The sequence below is a fragment of the Lissotriton vulgaris genome, chromosome 1_1 (assembly GCF_964263255.1).
Source record: "Lissotriton vulgaris chromosome 1_1, aLisVul1.2, whole genome shotgun sequence".
NCBI lineage: Eukaryota > Metazoa > Chordata > Amphibia > Caudata > Salamandridae > Lissotriton > Lissotriton vulgaris.
Genome location: NC_141685.1, coordinates 1,676,100,685 through 1,676,119,293, shown reverse-complemented (window position 1 = coordinate 1,676,119,293; position 18,609 = coordinate 1,676,100,685). Strand labels below are relative to the sequence as shown.

Genomic DNA, 18,609 nt, shown 5'->3' with positions numbered 1-18,609 from the left:
GAGGGCAGCACAAAGACTTGGGCAGTTCACTGGGTTTTCCTTCACTGCTGGGTCTGCCCTGCTTCCAGTCTGTGAAAATACCCTCCATAGAGTACCTCCTGCCGAAGAAAAATGTCTGCCCACTTGCTCCCCGCCAATGAGCTGCCTGCTTGTGGAGAACATGAGACTGAGTAGCCACAACATCCTGGCAGTAAGGCAGGGCCACTGAAAGCATGCGATTCTGCGGCTGTGCTGTTTTCTGCATATACTGCATAATGTACACATTTTATACAATCAATGTTTCTAGCTCAAACCGGTCAAAACTTACCAACATTTCGCTACAAGTATTGCCGCACAGGGGAAAGCCAAACGCAAAGATTGCCTGTGTTTTTTTCGTTGCTTACACAGTGTTTGGAAGTTTAACTGGAGCTAATGATGTGAAACCTTAGCCCAGACAGTGTTAACATGTGTGAAAATGACAACATTGTGAAGTAACATGGTCACAAAATGTGTAGCAGTAGGTCGCATCATTTTCTTTATCCTGCCGGATAATGTAGTCAACCCTGATACATAATTTGGTTATCTCTTGCCGCATAATTCTAGTGGTCCTGTAGGGAGATCCAGTTACCGTCGAGATAGCCCTCTTGGAAGTTCGGCCGTTTTGTAGGCGTGCTGCTTGCCCTGCTCCAGCGCCTAGAGGTCACTGTTCATGGACAAGCACTAGTCATTGTCTAATAAGCCTCCGCTGAGTTGGAGTTATTGGTCATCCTGGCGTGCGCATGCTGCACCCCGGTCCCCTCAGTTCACCCGGCGGGAGCGGCAGCTTCACAAACCCTGTGAAGAAAAACAAGCTTTGCTGCCAAGAACATTTTCAGGACCAGAGGCACAATGCCGGTGATACCGGTGAAATAAGATGCTACCGCGTTCGTGTATTCTATTACATTGGTCCCATTTGTTGGCCACCTGACACAAACTTCCTGTGAATGATACACTATTTGAACGATTTGTGGAAATGACCGGATATTGCCCTTTGTATCGTCGTTTTTACAGTGTGGCCGTTTTCCTCGGTAAAGAGTTTTTTCTTTTGAGGTAAATGCTCTGCCTGGACAGCCTTTGTATACTTGGCGCTGAACTGCTGATTGTACTGTATTTCCCCCTAGCGCCTCCTGCGCACTGTGGCGCCGACACTGGCCAAGCCGTGCCAGAGGGAGCCCGAGGTGGGTGGGGGGGTGTAATTTGTCCTGAGAGACTGAGATCTGGTCCGATGGGTCCACGGGAGTTAGCCTAGCCCTAGAGGCTTGTTTAGGGTGACCTAGCTCCTCATCTAGCTACAATCCAGCCATATTTAGAGACCCCCACCCTTTCTTCTCCGAGAAGGAGATACATGGAGATACATGCATCTCCTTCTCGGGCTCTCTTCTCCTCGGCCCCTCTTTCTCTGTACTTTTCCTTCACGTGCCTGAGAGAAGCCTCCACGGCCCCCTCTGTCCTACCTGTGTCTCTTCCCCTAAGCCTCCCACTGCCTTTCTCCTCAGTTTCCCTCTGTATCGTTTCCCTTTGGTCTCCCCTGTTCCGCGCCCCCATCTGTTTCCCCTTTATCTCCCCTCTCTCTCTTCACACTGCCCCCTCCCCCTCTCTGTTCTGTTCAGCTCCTTCCATCACTTCTCCTCAGCTGCGGGTCTGCCCCTCCCTCAGTTCGAGCTCAAGCATTGCGCCTCCCTCCCAGCCTCCTGCAAACATGAGCCCGCGTGGACTCATGGTCGGTCCCTGGCACCGCAGCTCTTGTCTTTGCCTCTTCTCCAATTGCGGTGGGTGGGAGGGGGGACCGGGGAATTAGAATAAAGAAGGGAAAACTTACCTGACTGCCGATCAGCATTGCCTGGATGCATCTTCTAAGTTCTGGGACCTTGGCGCCTTCACTGGAGCGGAAACCCCGCCCTCTGTCCTCAGCCAATCCTGGCGCTGGAGCAGCGCCAGGATTGGCTAGGGAGGCACATTTGCTGCTCGCCCTGTCGCCCTTTGGAAACCCGGGCTGTGGCAGCAAACAAGCACCCCTGGGTCCCGCTGGGGAACTTACAGTGCGCATGCTTGAGAAAGTTGCCAACTTCCCCAAGCATGCGCACTGTAAGTTCCCCAGCGGGACGGTCTGCTGCAGCCTGAGTGTGGACTGTCACTCAAGCTGCAGCAGGCCACCCCCCCCCCTGTGCAATTCCCGCCGGCGGTTGATCTGTAGCAATGCCAATGCAATGTATTTTATTTAGAAGATTGGCCGGCGGCCGTGATGCGGGTCAATGGTGGCTGGTGGAGCTACGCCCCTACGCCCCAATGGACGCACCGCTGCTGAGACTAAGCAAGCTATTGCCCAGAGTTGCTCATATTCAGAGTAGGCACCGAGGTGAGAAATCAGGTCCGAGGAATTATGAGCCCAAGAACCACCGAGATCAGCCGAGGCGGGAATTAAACCCGGTCCCGGGCCAGACCTCTGCACCAGGGACTGCCGCTCTAACCAGTGAGCAACACTTCTCCACACTTCTTCACATGTCTGTTCTTAGAATCATATGTTACACGATTAAATAGTGCATCCTGAAACGTAATACAGGGTGATTCACAAGCCATTTTTTTTAAACGTAAATCTAATTTACACTTACGCATGCATTTTAGAAATCGAGCAAGTGCCGACTACGTTCAAGAGGTACATGGAATCAATGAATACACTACACAACTATAGGGCTTTTAATATCGGTACTCAAATTTAGTGCTTTGCATTTTAGGTTAGGGGAAGCAGATCTAGCCTCGGTTTTGTTCAGATCAAAGACTTGACTGAAAATGTAATAACGGACGACCCTCATGTGTGGCTTTCCAAGATGGCCCGACTTAGATCATCTTTTGCTCATTCTGAACTACCAGCAAGTGGAAAGCTACGAGATGCCTTCAGAGGGATTCTCAATCTCATCCCCTCAGTCTTGTTCAGAATGTACAACAGTACACTGTGGTTTAGTTCATGTCTGAACTAATACATCATTGTTTTTCAGTGTAGATCTAAAAGAGTACAAGGAGTGGTGTCTAACAAGAGTCCCACGTGGTTATATTACACAACAACTCTGTTACGCCTGGATAAGAAAGTTATTGGAAATATCAATTCTGCATCAGAAACAACTTCTTTAAATGGTAAAACAGTGGATTTCTATCCCCGGTGTGGAATCCTATAACGCTTATAGAGCGCAATGCATCTCTGTAACTAGAAATAAAGCCTGTATAAAAATTACATTTTTCTTTTAATACAAAAAGAAATAGGAGGGTACTGAGGGAAAATAAAAAGGAGGAATCACAAAAATAGCAGTCATGAAACGAGTTGTGTGACCAGCGGAAATATGGTGAAGAAGGTTACACAACCAAAAGGTGGATGCTACCTTGACGAGGCTTTTGTTAACTGTTTACCATAACAAATTAATCGGTTTCCTTTGGAAGCTGGGATTTGCTTGGTGTATCCTCTCCTCTGCTACTGCATTACAGGAGTCGATATCCAGAAGCACGTTACCTACACAGCTTTGCGTCTACGGGACACTAGTCCTAATAGGTCACTAAACCCTAGTGATTATCCTAATATATGGGTGCACTGACGTTTGCTCATCACTGCAACTGAACTGTGATGTGGACATATTATGTTTACCACCCTATCCTGACAGCGCTATATGTCCTTGTCCTTGCTGTACTACCGGTCATTTGCTCCAATATTGTAATGTGTGAACGGTAAACCTTAATAAAGAAAAGAAGAAAAAAAAAAGGTGGTGGCTATGATATAACTCGAGCAAACAGGTAAATGCCCTCTGCATACAAGTACAAATAAACATAAACAGGTACAATAGCAGGATAACATATCAAAGAATGGTCAGTTTTGATATTTTTTATATTAAGATTATTTTTATATTATTGTCAGCCTGTAGAAATGAGACATACGCACGTGCAGAACTATATGTAAAATAAAAGTAGCAAAAATGAGAACGCGAGAAATGTGACGTGACCAAAATTAAAAACTGAATACAGAACATTTAAAAAATAAATAATAAAAGTACTAGAGAAGACAAACTGAGTTCATGAACTCCAGTAGCATCATTACTTACCCGAACTCTTACTTTTCTCCCTTTAAAAGCGAGAAAATAAATTAATGGAAACTTTCTATGAGCATATACCCCACATACAGGAAAACTATGCTGCTGCTTCCCGGCACCACAAAGTGCTCCATAGCTTTAGAATTGAGCACATTGACAGTTGGTCCCACAAATCATGGTGGTCTACTGAATGATGTATGATGCCACACAACGTATACGTACATTGTGAAGACCTAAGAATCTATTTTACGGACCAGTTTTCACTCTGCCCTTTTCATAATTACAAACGGGACCTACACACAGAGCCAAGAAAGAAAGACAAAGCTCACAATCTATAACAAATTCAATGGTGTTCTAAATCACTCTCCAATCCTCTGACATTCTAGTGAGGAACGCAAACAAAAAGAGGCAGGCCTACAACCAAACGCCTGCCAGCGGGCAATCCAGTCAAGGGGGGTAGCATTATATTATACATGTACTGTGTGGCATGTCAGTAAATTTGCCAGTCAACCACATTAATACATTGGGTGACAGAGCTAGCAAAGGGATTTTATATGATGGTCTTCGTTTCACTTTTCTATAAACCCTTTGTGAGTCCGACAATGCAACTGAAAAGGAGATGGAGGCACGAGATATTTTTATTATTTTTATTGATGTTTTCCAGCCAACAAAAACTGTGAGCTTGAAACAGGACATATGCAATAATAGCATGATGTAATACATTGTGCAAGCTCTCAAGAGGCTGCCAGGGTAACCAGCAGAGTCCTGGGACCCCTTACAAGGGCCCTCAAAGTCTGCCCCCACCCAGCAAATATGACTCTTCTGGGGTTCCCCCCATTACTCTATCCGATAGGTGAACACTGTTGACCAGGGCGGGACTTCATTGATCAGTAAGAGCCAGTCCATAGTATTCTCTCCACATTACTCAGACTAGATCAAATGTTCTGGGGCAGCCTCTGGCTGCATATACAACTTTTTCTGCCCCCATATGCGTGTCCAAAGCAGATAAGTAGCTCATTTCTTCTCTAAACCTACTTTCTCTAATATTGTGTTTTTGGTAACAATTTGGATTTATATTGGGGTTTATGTGAAGGGTGGCTTTATCCCCTCCCTCCCCCCCCTCCTTCATGATCTGCAATTTATGGAGATCATCCCCTCCCTCTGTTTGGATAACCTCTATTTACCAGGTTGTTGTTTAATAATGTGCATTTGCTCAGTGATTTCGTTCAGTATGCCTTAGCCCAGGTAGTTTACTTTACTTTCCTTATTTTATTGTACATCCCGCTATTGTTTGCCTTTTTTTCTGTCCAAAACCTTGTTTGAATAATGTATAGATATCAAACTCTGTATTCCTCATACCGTCAGCTCTCACAACGAACTGGCGTTTATGTAGATTAAACCAGCGTTGGTCTACTCACCCTGTTTCAGCCTGAAACTCCGCTCTTAATCTATCGGTTTTGTAACGCTTTTGCGTGCTTAGGACAAGCACAACCCTTCTCATGCTCCCACCGAGTGATCCCACGCTCACCTTCCATCTTTGAACAAGCATTCAAAACACAAGCGTTGTTCTGAGTTACTTGAACCTCTCCCCCATTTGGCCCGCAGGCCCCGTCCTCAAGGAAATGATATGTCACGCATTAGAGGAAAGTTCCTTGGCGAGAGCCACGCTTCATGCACATCTCGACTAGGAGGTTTCCTCACTCTCTGACAGTTGAACATCAGCTGTTTGACTACGTTTGTGAGGATTTTTCGAACGAGCACTGCATACACTATAATTTAGCGAGCGGGCACTATATACATTAATTATAAGAATTACCAAATTAATGTACAATTAATTCTAAAATCTGGTTTTGGCAAATAGCAAAAGGGCCCCTTAACCCGAGGCATATTATATTCAGCCCCTTATAATTTGCCCTTGAGGGGAAAACTATCACTTATATTAACATATTTTTAAAGTGAGAGAATACATAGGGCGAATAGCTTTTTACCATTTCTTTTACCTAAAAAAAAAAAAAAAAAAAAAAGGGCAATATGAAAAAAAAAAAAAATAATAACATTCTGACTCAGATTCAGATATAAACAATGCTACACTTCCTAATTTTAATAAGGAGGATTTTCGCATTATGATCCAGAAAGAAATGAAACCCTGTTTTAGGGAGACCTTTGCTCAGTTTGCTCCTTATAAAAGACCACTTCCTTCTCAAGAAGATGTGTCTGCTGTTTTTATTCATGATAAAGTTAGAGCTAAACATACCAGGAAAAACACTGCTACCGAGACGCATGTGAGCACGGGAGGTCCTAGCACCTCTGATATCATTGGTGGTCTTAGCACCACACATTTTTGGATGGTCTTAAGCACCTCAAATAATAGAGATGTCTTTTATGGCACACTTCATTCGGGTGCCCCTTACGGCCCAAATACCTTGGATGCCCCTAGCGGCTCATTGCTTCAAAGTGCTCAGGATTACCATGAGGGTTCAGATGAGGACGAGGATATAGACCCAGACGAATACGTTCTGGATTTAGATGATGAGGACATAGGAATTTTTGAAGAGGAGGATGAAACCCCTTCTACTTCCAAAGATAGTATTCTAAACCCCCTGGGAGAGGAGATGTTCTCCCCGCTAAATCTAAAACATCCCCGTTCCTCACAATGGTCTCCCCAGGAGCATGTCTCTAAATGTATTAAAAAATGGATTTATTTCCCTCTTGAAAGAGGGACAAGGAATATTCTAAGGGCTGAGTGTTCAAGACCCTCAATCGATGAGAAAGCTTGTTTTGGCCCTAATATGGACCCCAAATTTATTAAGTACCTTTTTTAGACATGGGCGCGACCCTCATGAAAGGTCTTGAAAAAGCCTTTAAAGGGTGCCAAGATCGCCTACCGAACGTGCTTGGTCCATTGAGCAGAATTCTTGACTCCGCTGAGGAATGTTACCTTAAAGGTGCCCAGCTTGATACAGATCTAATAAGAGGTTGGAGTCAAAGAGCCCTCATTCTCCTAGGTAATGCTAATACTAGCATTAACGCTGAAAGGCGTAGGCTCATCCTTTTTAAACTAGACCCTAAACTCACAGATATGGCTGAGAAGGAGCCTTCCTCGAATCCACAAGGCCTGCTCTTTGGTGAAGAGCTGATAAGATCTTTGGGAAAGTACGTCTCAACTTTTACTGCTCTTGATAAGGACCAAAAGAATATAAAGAGAATATTCAGCAATAATGTTTTTGGAAGGGCCGAAAGAGGGGGCCTTTCTTCCCGCCGGTATAACCAAAGGCCCTACCAGAGATCACGCCCCTTCGGAAGAGGCTCATACCAGAGTAATTGCTCTGTCCACAGTAATAGGCTTTATGATAGATTTTGTTCAAACTCCGTTTCAAACCTCATTCCCAAGGGATATTCCCATCTCAGTAGAGAAGGAGAAAATAGTAGAGGAAAAGATACCCTCTATGCTCAAAAAAGGAGCGATATTAGAAGTTCCCCTGGATTCCCTAACCTTTGTAAGCTCTTTGTTTCTTGTCGAGAAAAAAGGAATTTCTCGTTTACAGGCATTTCAAAATGGAAGGAATACATCTCCTAAGAGACCTTCTTCAAAAAGAAGACTGGTTACTCAAACTAGATTTGAAAGACGCCTACTTCACTATCCCGATGGCGGAAATACATCAACCTTACCAACAATTGCTCTCCCCTTCGGGCTTTCGTCTGCCCCTTGGTGTTTTACCAAGGTAACGAGAGCAGTAGCTTCCTTCCTTAGAGAAGCTTCATAGTCAACAAAGAGAAGTCTATTCTAACCCCCTCCAAATCTCTGGAGTTTTTGGGTTTCACTCTAAACACTTCCAAGTGTCTTCTCCTTTTACCTCCTTCAAAAATCTCGAAGATCAAGAAAGAGATTTGTCATGTTTTAAGACAGGAAGACATCCCTTTAAGGGAACTGGCAAGACTTCTAGGCCTCTTATCTTCTTCCATTCAGGCGAACTTCCCAGGCCCTCTGAATTACCCGGCCGTACAAAGGATAAAAGGAAGGACGTTGAGGTCTGGTCTTTGGTATGAAGATCGAATCACCCTAGATTTGGAGGCCAAAACAGAACTAACTTTGTGCTGGAATCAGACGCTTCCCTTCCTGGTTGGCGTGCTTGTTTCCTAGACCAGAATACAGGTGGTGTTTGGTCTCAGGAGGAGTCATCTCACCACATCAATTTCCTAGAACTTACTGCTGGCCTATACGCCCTTATGAGTTTCAAACACTCCATTCAAGGGAGATCGGTTGTTCTGAAAATGGACAATGTTTCGGCAGTGGCCTACATCAATCGGTTAGGAGGTACGAAGTCTTCTGACCTTTCAAACCTAGCTAGGAAACTCTGGATGTTCTGTTTAGAACACAAAATTGCCCTCAGAGCGGAATACTACCCGGGAAGTCGAACGTTTCTGCGGATTGGAATTCCAGATTCCTTACGGACTACAGCGATTGGAAACTGAACGTTGCTGTCTTCGACTCACTAAATTCTTATTGGGGTCTATTCGAAATAGACCTATTTGCGACCCGTCTCACCTCTCAACTAGAGTGTTACTTCAGCTGGATGCCGGATCCCGGCGCACAGGCAGTGAACGCATTTCTCCAACCCTGGTGAGGGATCAATGCTTATGCCTTTCCCCCATTCGCAATGATCCAGAGAGTCTTGCAGAAAGTGAGGCAGGACCGATGCTCTCTAGTCCTAATAACTGCCTTCTGGCCATCACAGGCGTGGTTCCACACTGTTCTGGAACTGACCTTCGCAATTCCATTCCTCATTCCTTCCCTGAAAGATCTCCTTACGGATGTAAACGGAGATCCTCACCTAATGACCCTATCAGGGAGTTTGAACCTTCTTGCCTGGAAAGTGTCAGGCGATCTAACGAAGTCTCAGGACTTTCGTCATCAGCTTCTACTCTCCTTAGAGAGTCATGGGCACCGGGAACTCACTACAGATACAACAATATCTGGAAATGCTGGCTTCGTTGGTGCATGGAGAGGGATTTGGATCCCACTCAAGCACCTATTGTTGATATAGTGAATTTCCTCGCTGAACTCTTCGACAAGGGATTGAGTTATAGATCAATCAACTGTTATAGATTGGCGATCTCTGCTGGTCAAAATGTGATTGTTTGTAGGGTAATGAAGAGCATTCGTCTAAAGAGACCCCCAAGGACGAAATATGATACTCTCTGAGATGTGAATTTGATTCTAGATCTCTTCACTTCCTGGTCAGATAATTCATTTTTAAGCAGAAAGTTTCTTTCTTTTAAACTCGCAACTCTTCTTTGCCTTATCTCCTGTCGTAGAGTTTCTGATGTTAAAGCTCTGGAGATTTCCAATAGGTCATATAATTTATTTGGAGTTAAATTTGAGGTCTATAGAAGAACCAAGACCACGTCTGATTCATTCTTCTATCCTCGTTTCGATCCTTCTCCGAAACTTTGTGTAGTCGAATGTATGAAAGCGTATGATATGACAATGTCTAATCTTCGACCGCTTAATGAGAATCAACTTCTCATTTCCTTTGTTAAGCCTCATAAGGCTATTTCCTCCACTTCTATTGCCAGATGAGTTAAGTCTGCTATGTCTTTAGCTGGTATTGGTATTTCCAAATTTCAAGCTCATTCTCTTAGAGGTGCCATGGCAAGTAAGTCTCTTTGGTCCGGAGGTAAGTTGGATGATATCCTTAAAGCTGCTGACTGGTCTAATGCAAGTACCTTCGCAAGACATTATTGTAAACCAATTGAACACATGTCTATTGTAGTTTTACAGGGCTACCAACATGCATAATGTAGCCTCCGTTCTTGTAATGAAATTGCGATTCTCCTATTATCATGCCTAGAGAATCTAGATTTCATTAAAGACACGGAGGCTCACATTATCCCACCCAACCCTTCCCATGGTATTGGGTATAACTTAACATGATGTTATTTATCATCTTGATGTTATGTATTTCAAAATGATTATTATTTATTGTTCAATTGTTCATCTGGTTATGAGTTGGATTCCTTTGTTTTTAGGATACAATTTTATTGTCCTCTTTCTTTCAGATAACCCTTCTACTTAATCTACTTTTGACGTGTCATCATCAGGAGGTCGATTGACTTCTTCTTCAATTTTGCTTCCATTCACTTCGAATCTTCTGGAATCTACTGGATCTACTTTCGCCGAATTTAAAAGAGGCTGATGATTGCTATGTGTAATGTCTTACTTTATCTCAGTGTTCTTATTGGAACCTTTATATTGTGATGCGACTGGCTTGGATCTGCAATTAAAAGTCATTGCATAATGTGAGCCTCCGTGTCTTTAATGAAATCTAGATTCTCTAGGCATGATAATAGGAGAATCGCAATTCTTGGGCGACAAAGTGGGAGACCTCCAGGTCTTGGCAATATCTCTCTTTGCCACTATCAACCCCAATGAGCAGAAAAGGAACTGTTTACTCAGGAGGTCAATATCCCCAGAGATATCCAAAAGTACGAATTAAGGATTGTACAGTAAGTCCTCCTCAAAGATAGCACTAAGTTCCTTCAGGATCAAGACCCAGAACCCATGAATCTCCAGGCACCACCCTCCAGAGTGTGGTTGAAAAAAAGGGCCTTCAGTCTCTCACCATCTGAGACAATTGGGCAAGGGACTTTTGCCGATTTTATGAAGCTTCGCTCTGTCCAGATAGGCCCTATTTAAGATCTTCAATTGAATTAAGAGAAACTGCGCACATATGGCCTCCTATTGGGGATGCATCAGGGCAGCCTCCCAGTCCATGTCTTTCATCTCTCCCGAATCATCTTCCCATCGCCTTCATAGGTCTCCCAGGTTGTCGGGATGTTTAGGATGATACTCCTGTAGAGTGTGGCGATAGCCCCTCTCCCTTGCCAGCGACCTTCGAAGCAGGAGGCTCTCTACAGGAACAGATTCAGGCAGGTCTTCCAAGTCAATCCCTTCCGCTTGGATGTCATGTCTAAGTTGCGTGTATCAGTATAACTGTGTATGTGAGAGGTCATATTCTACTTGCAGTTTCTTAAATGATCTAACCATTCCGTCTTCTATTACATCTCATACTCTAGAGATCCCCAGCAAATCCCATCTGTCAAAACCTTGCAGCTTGGGCACCTGTCAGCCACGAACAATCCAACCCACAGTGGAGTGTTGCTAGTAACCCTCCCCTTCCAACCCATGTGGGCATGCACCTTGTCCCAGGATGCCAAAGCAGCCCGTGGAGGAGTAAGCATGACTCCCCTGCCATTACCACCATACAAATAGTGTTACTATGTGTTCTCGACCATGGCATATCTGTACAGCCGGACAGTTGGATCTTCAGCCGGGCATTAAGCTTGTCATTAACTGTCAGAAGTTGAGAGGCCCAGTTGTATAGTGCAAGTGAGGTACGGCACCCCCCCCCCCCCCCCCAAATCGAAAAACGGATCAATAGAGGGGTTTTCGAGCTATCTGGGGTGGTGGTAGTCACACCTCTTTGTCGAGCCTGAGAAAGGAGGATTCAGAAATCAGGTAGGGCATATTTTGCATAACACAGACCTTTTTTCAGAAGAGATCATTTTAAAAATTGCCTTTCTTCCAAGAAGTGTCAGGGGCAATTTTTGTCATCTAGCCACGTCGCTTTGCAGGTCTATTACCAGCCTCTACATGTTGGCCCAAATAAACTGATACTGGTTCATGAGGATCACTATTGTTTGGTCCCCCGCACCAGTGGTATCGTCTTGGAAACCTCCTGATTCATTTGTACGCCCACTGTTGGCTTCAGGTACAGCAAGGTCACTCAACTGCAAAAGCGGGGTCCAAAGCTAAAGCATTTCTGGACCAGTGTCAGGTATAGCCAGTGGACTGAACCAAATGCCTTTTCGGCATCAGTAGAGACTATGGCCAGAATATACTCAATAAAACAGAGAGACTGCAACACTGGAATAGAGAATCATGCATGCTTGTGCCAGGAGACAAACTAATGCAAAGATTGAGAGACAGTTATATCTGGACAAGAATATATCAACACAGGGACAGAAGACCTGCACACTAGAGAACAATGCAAAAACTACACTCTATCAAACAATGAATCACAAAGACCGAGCCTCACCTCGTATTTAGAAAACTCCATGGAAAGGAGGCATGCATTTGGAAAAGGACGGGTGGAGCACAGACTGGGAATATGCACTATTAAGATCAGTAAAAAAAAATCCAACATTGAGTCAAGGGCCCAGTAACATGGAACACATCCATCCTGAAAAAATCATTAAACACAAAATGAAACCGCTGTCAAAGTACTTCTGAAACTCAAGGAGAGCAAAAGACATCAGGGCTGGAAGAGTCATACAGAAACTGAAACATGTCGGCCCTTCCAGCACTGAAATCTACAATAAGACTGGTGCATAAAACTACAAGAAAGGGGATACACGAGGGCTGCAATGCACACGATCCTTACATTAAACATGGTCTACTCTACACACATAGCCAAGTCAATCGCACCTCCTGATACACCTTGCTGCCACTGTGTTTAATATTAACATTCAGATGTGTCAGGAAAGGATTTACACTGTTGACTGGGCTAGGTCATGGTACAGAGAGGAACACACAGTACAACACGGTCAATTACAGTTGAAATGCAGTGGGACATCCACAGACGGACAAAGAGGCATTTACACTGATCTGTGAAAGTGAAGCAGAAATATTTCTTCCCACCAGAACAAAAGACTCAAATACTGGAACAGGAAAATACATCCATTATCAGAGCACTCACACAATTCTTGAAACGCCATTGATAATAGGCAGCTTGTATATAAAACAATCCCCTCAAACCTTTGTGACATGTAAAATGGTCAATATTCACATGAGGACCAGAAACAGTTTTAGATTAAGGAGGGAGCGTCTCATGAATTAAGAATTCTCTGACGCTATGCCAAGGATGACACATTGGCTGCAAACATATAGACTTAAAGGTCTAGCACACTCCTTCGTCCAACAATGAGCAACATTGGTCCTTGAGCATATCATAATCTTTAGTCAAGACCATGGAAGCACAAAACATACATTGGTGTAAGAGTATAAAAATCAACGCCCGTATGCAACTATTAACTGGGATTATCCCAGCCTGCAGACAACAGTTGCGGGAGTGGTAAATTGGACAACGTGACAACTAATGGTGAACTGGATTATGAAGACCAGAAAACAAATAGCGGACATGGTCAAAGAGACAATAAGCAGATAGACGTGTCAAGGAGATCCTTTTACCCAGGGCACAAGTTAAGGGTACACGGGGTCTACCCATATTTTCATACGGTGGACGCTGTCTATCCTGCCAAGAGATTGCCCTACCCCCATAGAAATATGCTGAACTTGTTACGGTGTAATTTTCAGACACTAGGACACATTCAGTAGCGCCTGCATGTGGCCCACTTTTGTTCAGAACAGCAACGTGCAGGCAAGGAGAGGTCTTATCAGGTTCAAGCTGGGCCCATAACAAAGGCAGAAGTTAAAGGGCTATAGGGCCTCCTTTAGTTGAACTATCCTGGCTTGGAGCGATCAGGAGCCTCACTCCTAAAAGCAATGGAATGGAAACAAAGGCACACAGCTTATCACTTCACAGGTACTTACAAGAGGCATGCTTTTGACTTTGTTCAGTCCCTGTTTATAAGACATATGCATGTGATGGAGCAAGGACTCGTAGAACAGAGAGTTGCTCGGAAGCAATCCTCTCATTTAACTTCTAATATTGTATTAACCCCATATTGTGTAAATTAATACACACAACATTAAACATAGAAGACAGAGAAGCTTGCCTACGTGCTATACTAAGTAACTCGAGCGAAATTCTAAAATGGCTGCTAACAGGAAATCTTTATTGCGCATGCGTCAACTGTACCTACGCAGTATGACGAGCCGTCACTTGGAGGGAATATCTTGCGCCTGCGCAGATGCTATTAAAATGGCTGCTTGAAAACTTACATGCTTAGCATCTGCTTTGCTGAAACTAACACAAGCTATTATACTAATGTTATTGCGGGGAAAGCTTTAATAAATGAATGGGATTAGATTAGAGATAGGTGGTATACAGTGAAACCATTTTATTTTTAAATTAATATTTGTCTTTCTGACTTTCCTATTAGTATGCATTTTGGCCTCTCGAACTAATCCAGAGTCTATAACCCACCTGACCTCCGCACATGCGTGGTGTGATTGAGCCAGAAGAAGTGATGTGACTTTTGAACGCAGTCCAAGGACGCAAAAGATACATACCCAGGGAACCAGCTCCAAAGTCCTCTGAATGAATAGGAATACATGAAAATTGAGGTAGTCTTAGTTAGTTAGTTAGTTAGTTAGTTAGACAAGACGGAGATTTGCTGAATGCTGCAGAGCTTGGGATGCTGTTGAAGTTACAAGAGATGCTGATGAAGAATCGAATGCAGAACCATATATCCTAAATGAGTTTACTTAGAAGATGATCGCAGAAGAATCTCGATGAGGAAGAGCGTGTAAGAGAGGGGTGCTACGCAAGCATGGGTGGTAGAGAGGTCATCTATCCTGTCCTGATTGCTGTCCTGAAGCCTTTGTTGCCTGAACTTTTCTGGGGGACCCTTCCAGCTCCTTGGACAGGGGGTTGGTTTTCACACCATTCTGGGTAAATATTTCCGTGAATGTGCTGAAGTACTTTTCTCTCTATCCTCTCTTTTCTGAGCATAAGTCATTGCAAGATTTAAAGTACGTTTTTGAGGACTGATTAATTGAATCTTCCTTTCTATGAGTATCAGAGACTGTACTATACTTTGTAAATGGTTCACTTGAAACAGATTAGGTAAAGATTTAAAGTATTTCCCGAATCTGTGGTCATTTCATAAATGTAAGAAAAGTATTTTATGTAATTCCACCATCAACTAGTTCAACTAATGGTCCATTGACCGGAGGAAAGAACTTTTTGATCAGTGAAAGATTAGTCGAGAATAAGAGGTGACTAATCTTGAAATGGTAGAAAATCATAAACTTTGACTCAAGCGGTTATTGCCAGGTTGTGTGAGTGTTTATGGGCCAGGTAAATATATGGTATTGGAGTACCATTGCTGGTGAGCCGCTGGATCACATGCACTCTAAGAATGTTGGATGTGTTAGTCTGTCCCAGTATTTACACAAATAATTGTAATACCACTATTTTGTTTTATAGTGGTGTAGTGATGCTCCTACCAATGCAGGGTGGCAGAGTGCTTTACATCACACATAATGCATGGGCAATAAATCATATGTGACGCAAAATCAATGTACAGTATGTATTACATAAGACAGTGAGGGTTACAAGATGTAGGGGCCACATGTTGTTCATAGTTCACTGTGCAAATGTTTGAAGGATTACAATTTATTAACTGCTAGTAACAAAAGTACTTGTGTTAAAAGCAGCACCCCACTTACACATTTACATAAAATAAAACTGCCTTCTGTGTGTTACATAATGTGCTTAGCAGGAGACATGTTAACCCTCTATGCTACTATGATTTAAAACGGGGACTAGATAAAACACAGATCTCGACGGGATATCTGTTAACCTCCAGGTTTTTCTTACCATTACTTTTATTTCCTGTGATTTAGTTGCCTCACAAAGATCGTTGAGGCTCAGATTTTGTGTCTGGGTTGCATCCCACTTTGGGACAACCCTGACTCAAGTTCATTTGATAAATATTGTAATGCGCTCAAATGTACTCATGACAGCCCTGTCAAACATATGTGAAATCTTAAGATCAGATGTAGCTTCTCGTGATGTCATGGGTTGTAATGCCACTTCCTGGGATACACTGTGATGTCACACACCCTCACTTGCATACTGCCTAAGTTGGGTAGCCCCCCCACTTCTGTTTTTTAGGACTTTTGACCTGCTTTCATGTGTTACATTGGAAGTAAGCAAGACTGACCCTGATTAAGAGCAACTCCTTTGGGATGATGTAACGTACTGCTCCAAGACACAATGGAAAGGCAAACACTATGCCATATAAAAAATAAGTTTAAAAAAACACATACAAAAGAAACACAAAGCTTTAAAAAGAATGCACATGTGGTGTGTTGGTTGCATGTGAAGCACTTTCTGCCCCCTCAAGCCAACCCAAAACCTGGGACGGGGGACAGTTATTACGTGCATTTGGGCAAGATAAATATGTATTCCTTCTACACAAGTATAATCTTTGTGAAGTATTTGGGGTTTTTAACACGAGGGTGTTACAGTAACATTACCCTTCTATAGATGTGATGATATCGCTAAGCTAGCCAAGTAGGTAGATATAAAAAAATAATTCGTTTTTTTTTATAAATGCATTTCTCACAATTGAGCGTATTATCATCTGAATCTGGTAATGCACGAATTTAGTTTGGTTTCTATTTTCTAAGACGGTCTCAAAAACCTACTCGGTTTGTGCAGAAAACAGTTATACCTTAAACTTGCATGCATTTTCCAAGCTCAGGAACGTTGTCATCCAATGTTGTGTTTCCATGTGCGATATTTGTGTGGGCATTAAATCACGAGCCAGTAAACAACTGACTGCTAATGGAATGCCCACATGAACATCACACGTTACGCTAACTACTGGGTATGTGTGTGATCATGTTAGATGAACTTCTTTTCTTTAATGTTTACAGTTCTATTTCGGTTTATGTTTTATTTCGCATCACTGTGGCCTTTTTTGTTTATATAGAGAGAGGATGTGTTCTAGGAAAAGCTTGAGTGAATTTTCAAACTTAGAAATGTTTTCATGCAATGTTCTGTTTCCATGTATGGTGTTTGTGTGGGCATTCAATTACGAGTCCGTTGTTCACTGGCTACTATGGAACCACCATTTGGGTTGCCAATCCCACTAAAGTCGCTGTTATTCCCCTACTGATCCACCTTCGCACAATAAAACATAATTGTCTGCAAACCTTGTGGTGAGTATATATATATATATAGTTTCATTGTTTTAAATGGTTTTGATCCCGAGGCCGCATGCTGCCAAGCAACAGTCTATTATGATCCTGCCGACGCACGTGGCGACAGTCTCCTCTCTAGATTGTTACGCTTGGTATTGCAACATGAGTATCTCGAATACAACTACAAAATGCAGTCTAACTGTGATCTGCTCTCGCGTAAAAGACGTCCATTTTACGTGTTGCCTTGTAAGGAAAATGCCATGAAAAATTGTCTTTAGAGTGATACTTTTAACACCACACCAGATTGCATTCAATTACTCTACTGCCAAGTAAACCCAAAAGTAATACTTCCCGATACCACATGCTGCAAGACATTGCTCTTTGAAAATAGACCCGGGCGCAATTATTTTCCGGTACAAGCTAGGACAGTTCACTTATAGAAAAGTCAACAAATAAAGTAAGGATTTTCCTGTGAGCAAGAAATTACGAACCTGGAAGTAATCCAAAAAGAACAGATCCTCTCATTCAGAATACACGAAATTTGGTAAACACAAAAATAAATTACACTGACCATTACTTTAAGGAGATATTACGAATTAGATTTCCCTTCAGAGGCTCAAATATGAATCATTCAGAAGGCATACAAAGAGTAAGATATAAATACGCTAAATTCTCGAGTTTAGCCTCATATGGGAACACTTGAAACTGCTGTCCCGTTACCCATTTAGACAGCAGCCACACTTAAATTAATTCAGAGTACCTTAAGAAAAGTACCGAACACCACTTTCTAGACCCGCATTAGTGAGTTCACACAGGAGTTTGCTTAATATTCCAGCTAAGGAGGTTCGAGGGTCCATATTAGGAAGGCAGTGCTACCTCGCACCCCGAGTTCCTTCATGCCCCTGGGCTCACTCACCCTGATGCCCTTCACCACAGTGATGTTATCGTTCTCGTCTGCCTCGAAGGAGACGCGCCGGGTGCTGCTGTTGCCACCCATTGTGCCGGAGCTGGCAGTAGGTAAGAGGCGGGGAAGCTGCGAGCTGCAGGTCACCTTTGCCAGTCACAGGCTGCCACGGACAGTAGCGGGCAGCGAAAGGTGAACACACACAGCGCCCGCGCCTGACAGTTTTGCCCTTCCCTTCCGCCAGGCCTCTGCACTACAAAACAATGTGCGCCGCCATTGGGTGAAAGCCCTAGAAGGCTCGCACTCATTGGATGAGAGGCGTAAGCGGCGCTCTGTTAGAACAGCAGACAGGGAAGTTTTCCAGCATGCGCCGGCTGGCAGGCAGTGGTGGATTCTGTTTGGCTACTGCACGTGTGCGCTTTTAAAACCCTGAGCAGTTCGCAACATGTATGTTCCCTCAACAAATAACGGCCGGCCCTTCATACAGGCACTGCTCTATAATATTCTCCCACCCCGGTAGGTTTAGCGCTTAATAATCCTTATTCAGGAGGTATATGTTTTTTTTCTTCAGATTTATACAGCGGGAATTCGACCAGAAGGTATTGGAGCGCCTCACATGAACACCAGTTACATTACACATTCCAAACTCGCACCTGACAGATGTATAGCTGGCCCCAGTGCTTTAAATGGTAAAAGTAAAGTGCAGGTACTCAACAAAC

General features: G+C 43.5%; 1 protein-coding gene across 1 annotated transcript in view; it reads right to left on the bottom strand.

Annotated features, from left to right (window-relative positions):
* Positions 1–18,140, bottom strand: part of CHCHD3 (coiled-coil-helix-coiled-coil-helix domain containing 3) — a 1,074,460-nt gene extending 1,056,320 nt beyond the window's left edge. Inside the window, exon 1 of the mRNA XM_086918923.1 lies at positions 17,903–18,140. Coding sequence (XP_086775049.1) covers positions 17,903–17,983 — 81 coding nt within the window. The 5' untranslated portion in view covers positions 17,984–18,140. The remainder of the gene's footprint in view (positions 1–17,902) is intronic.
* Positions 18,141–18,609: the final 469 nt, after the last annotated feature.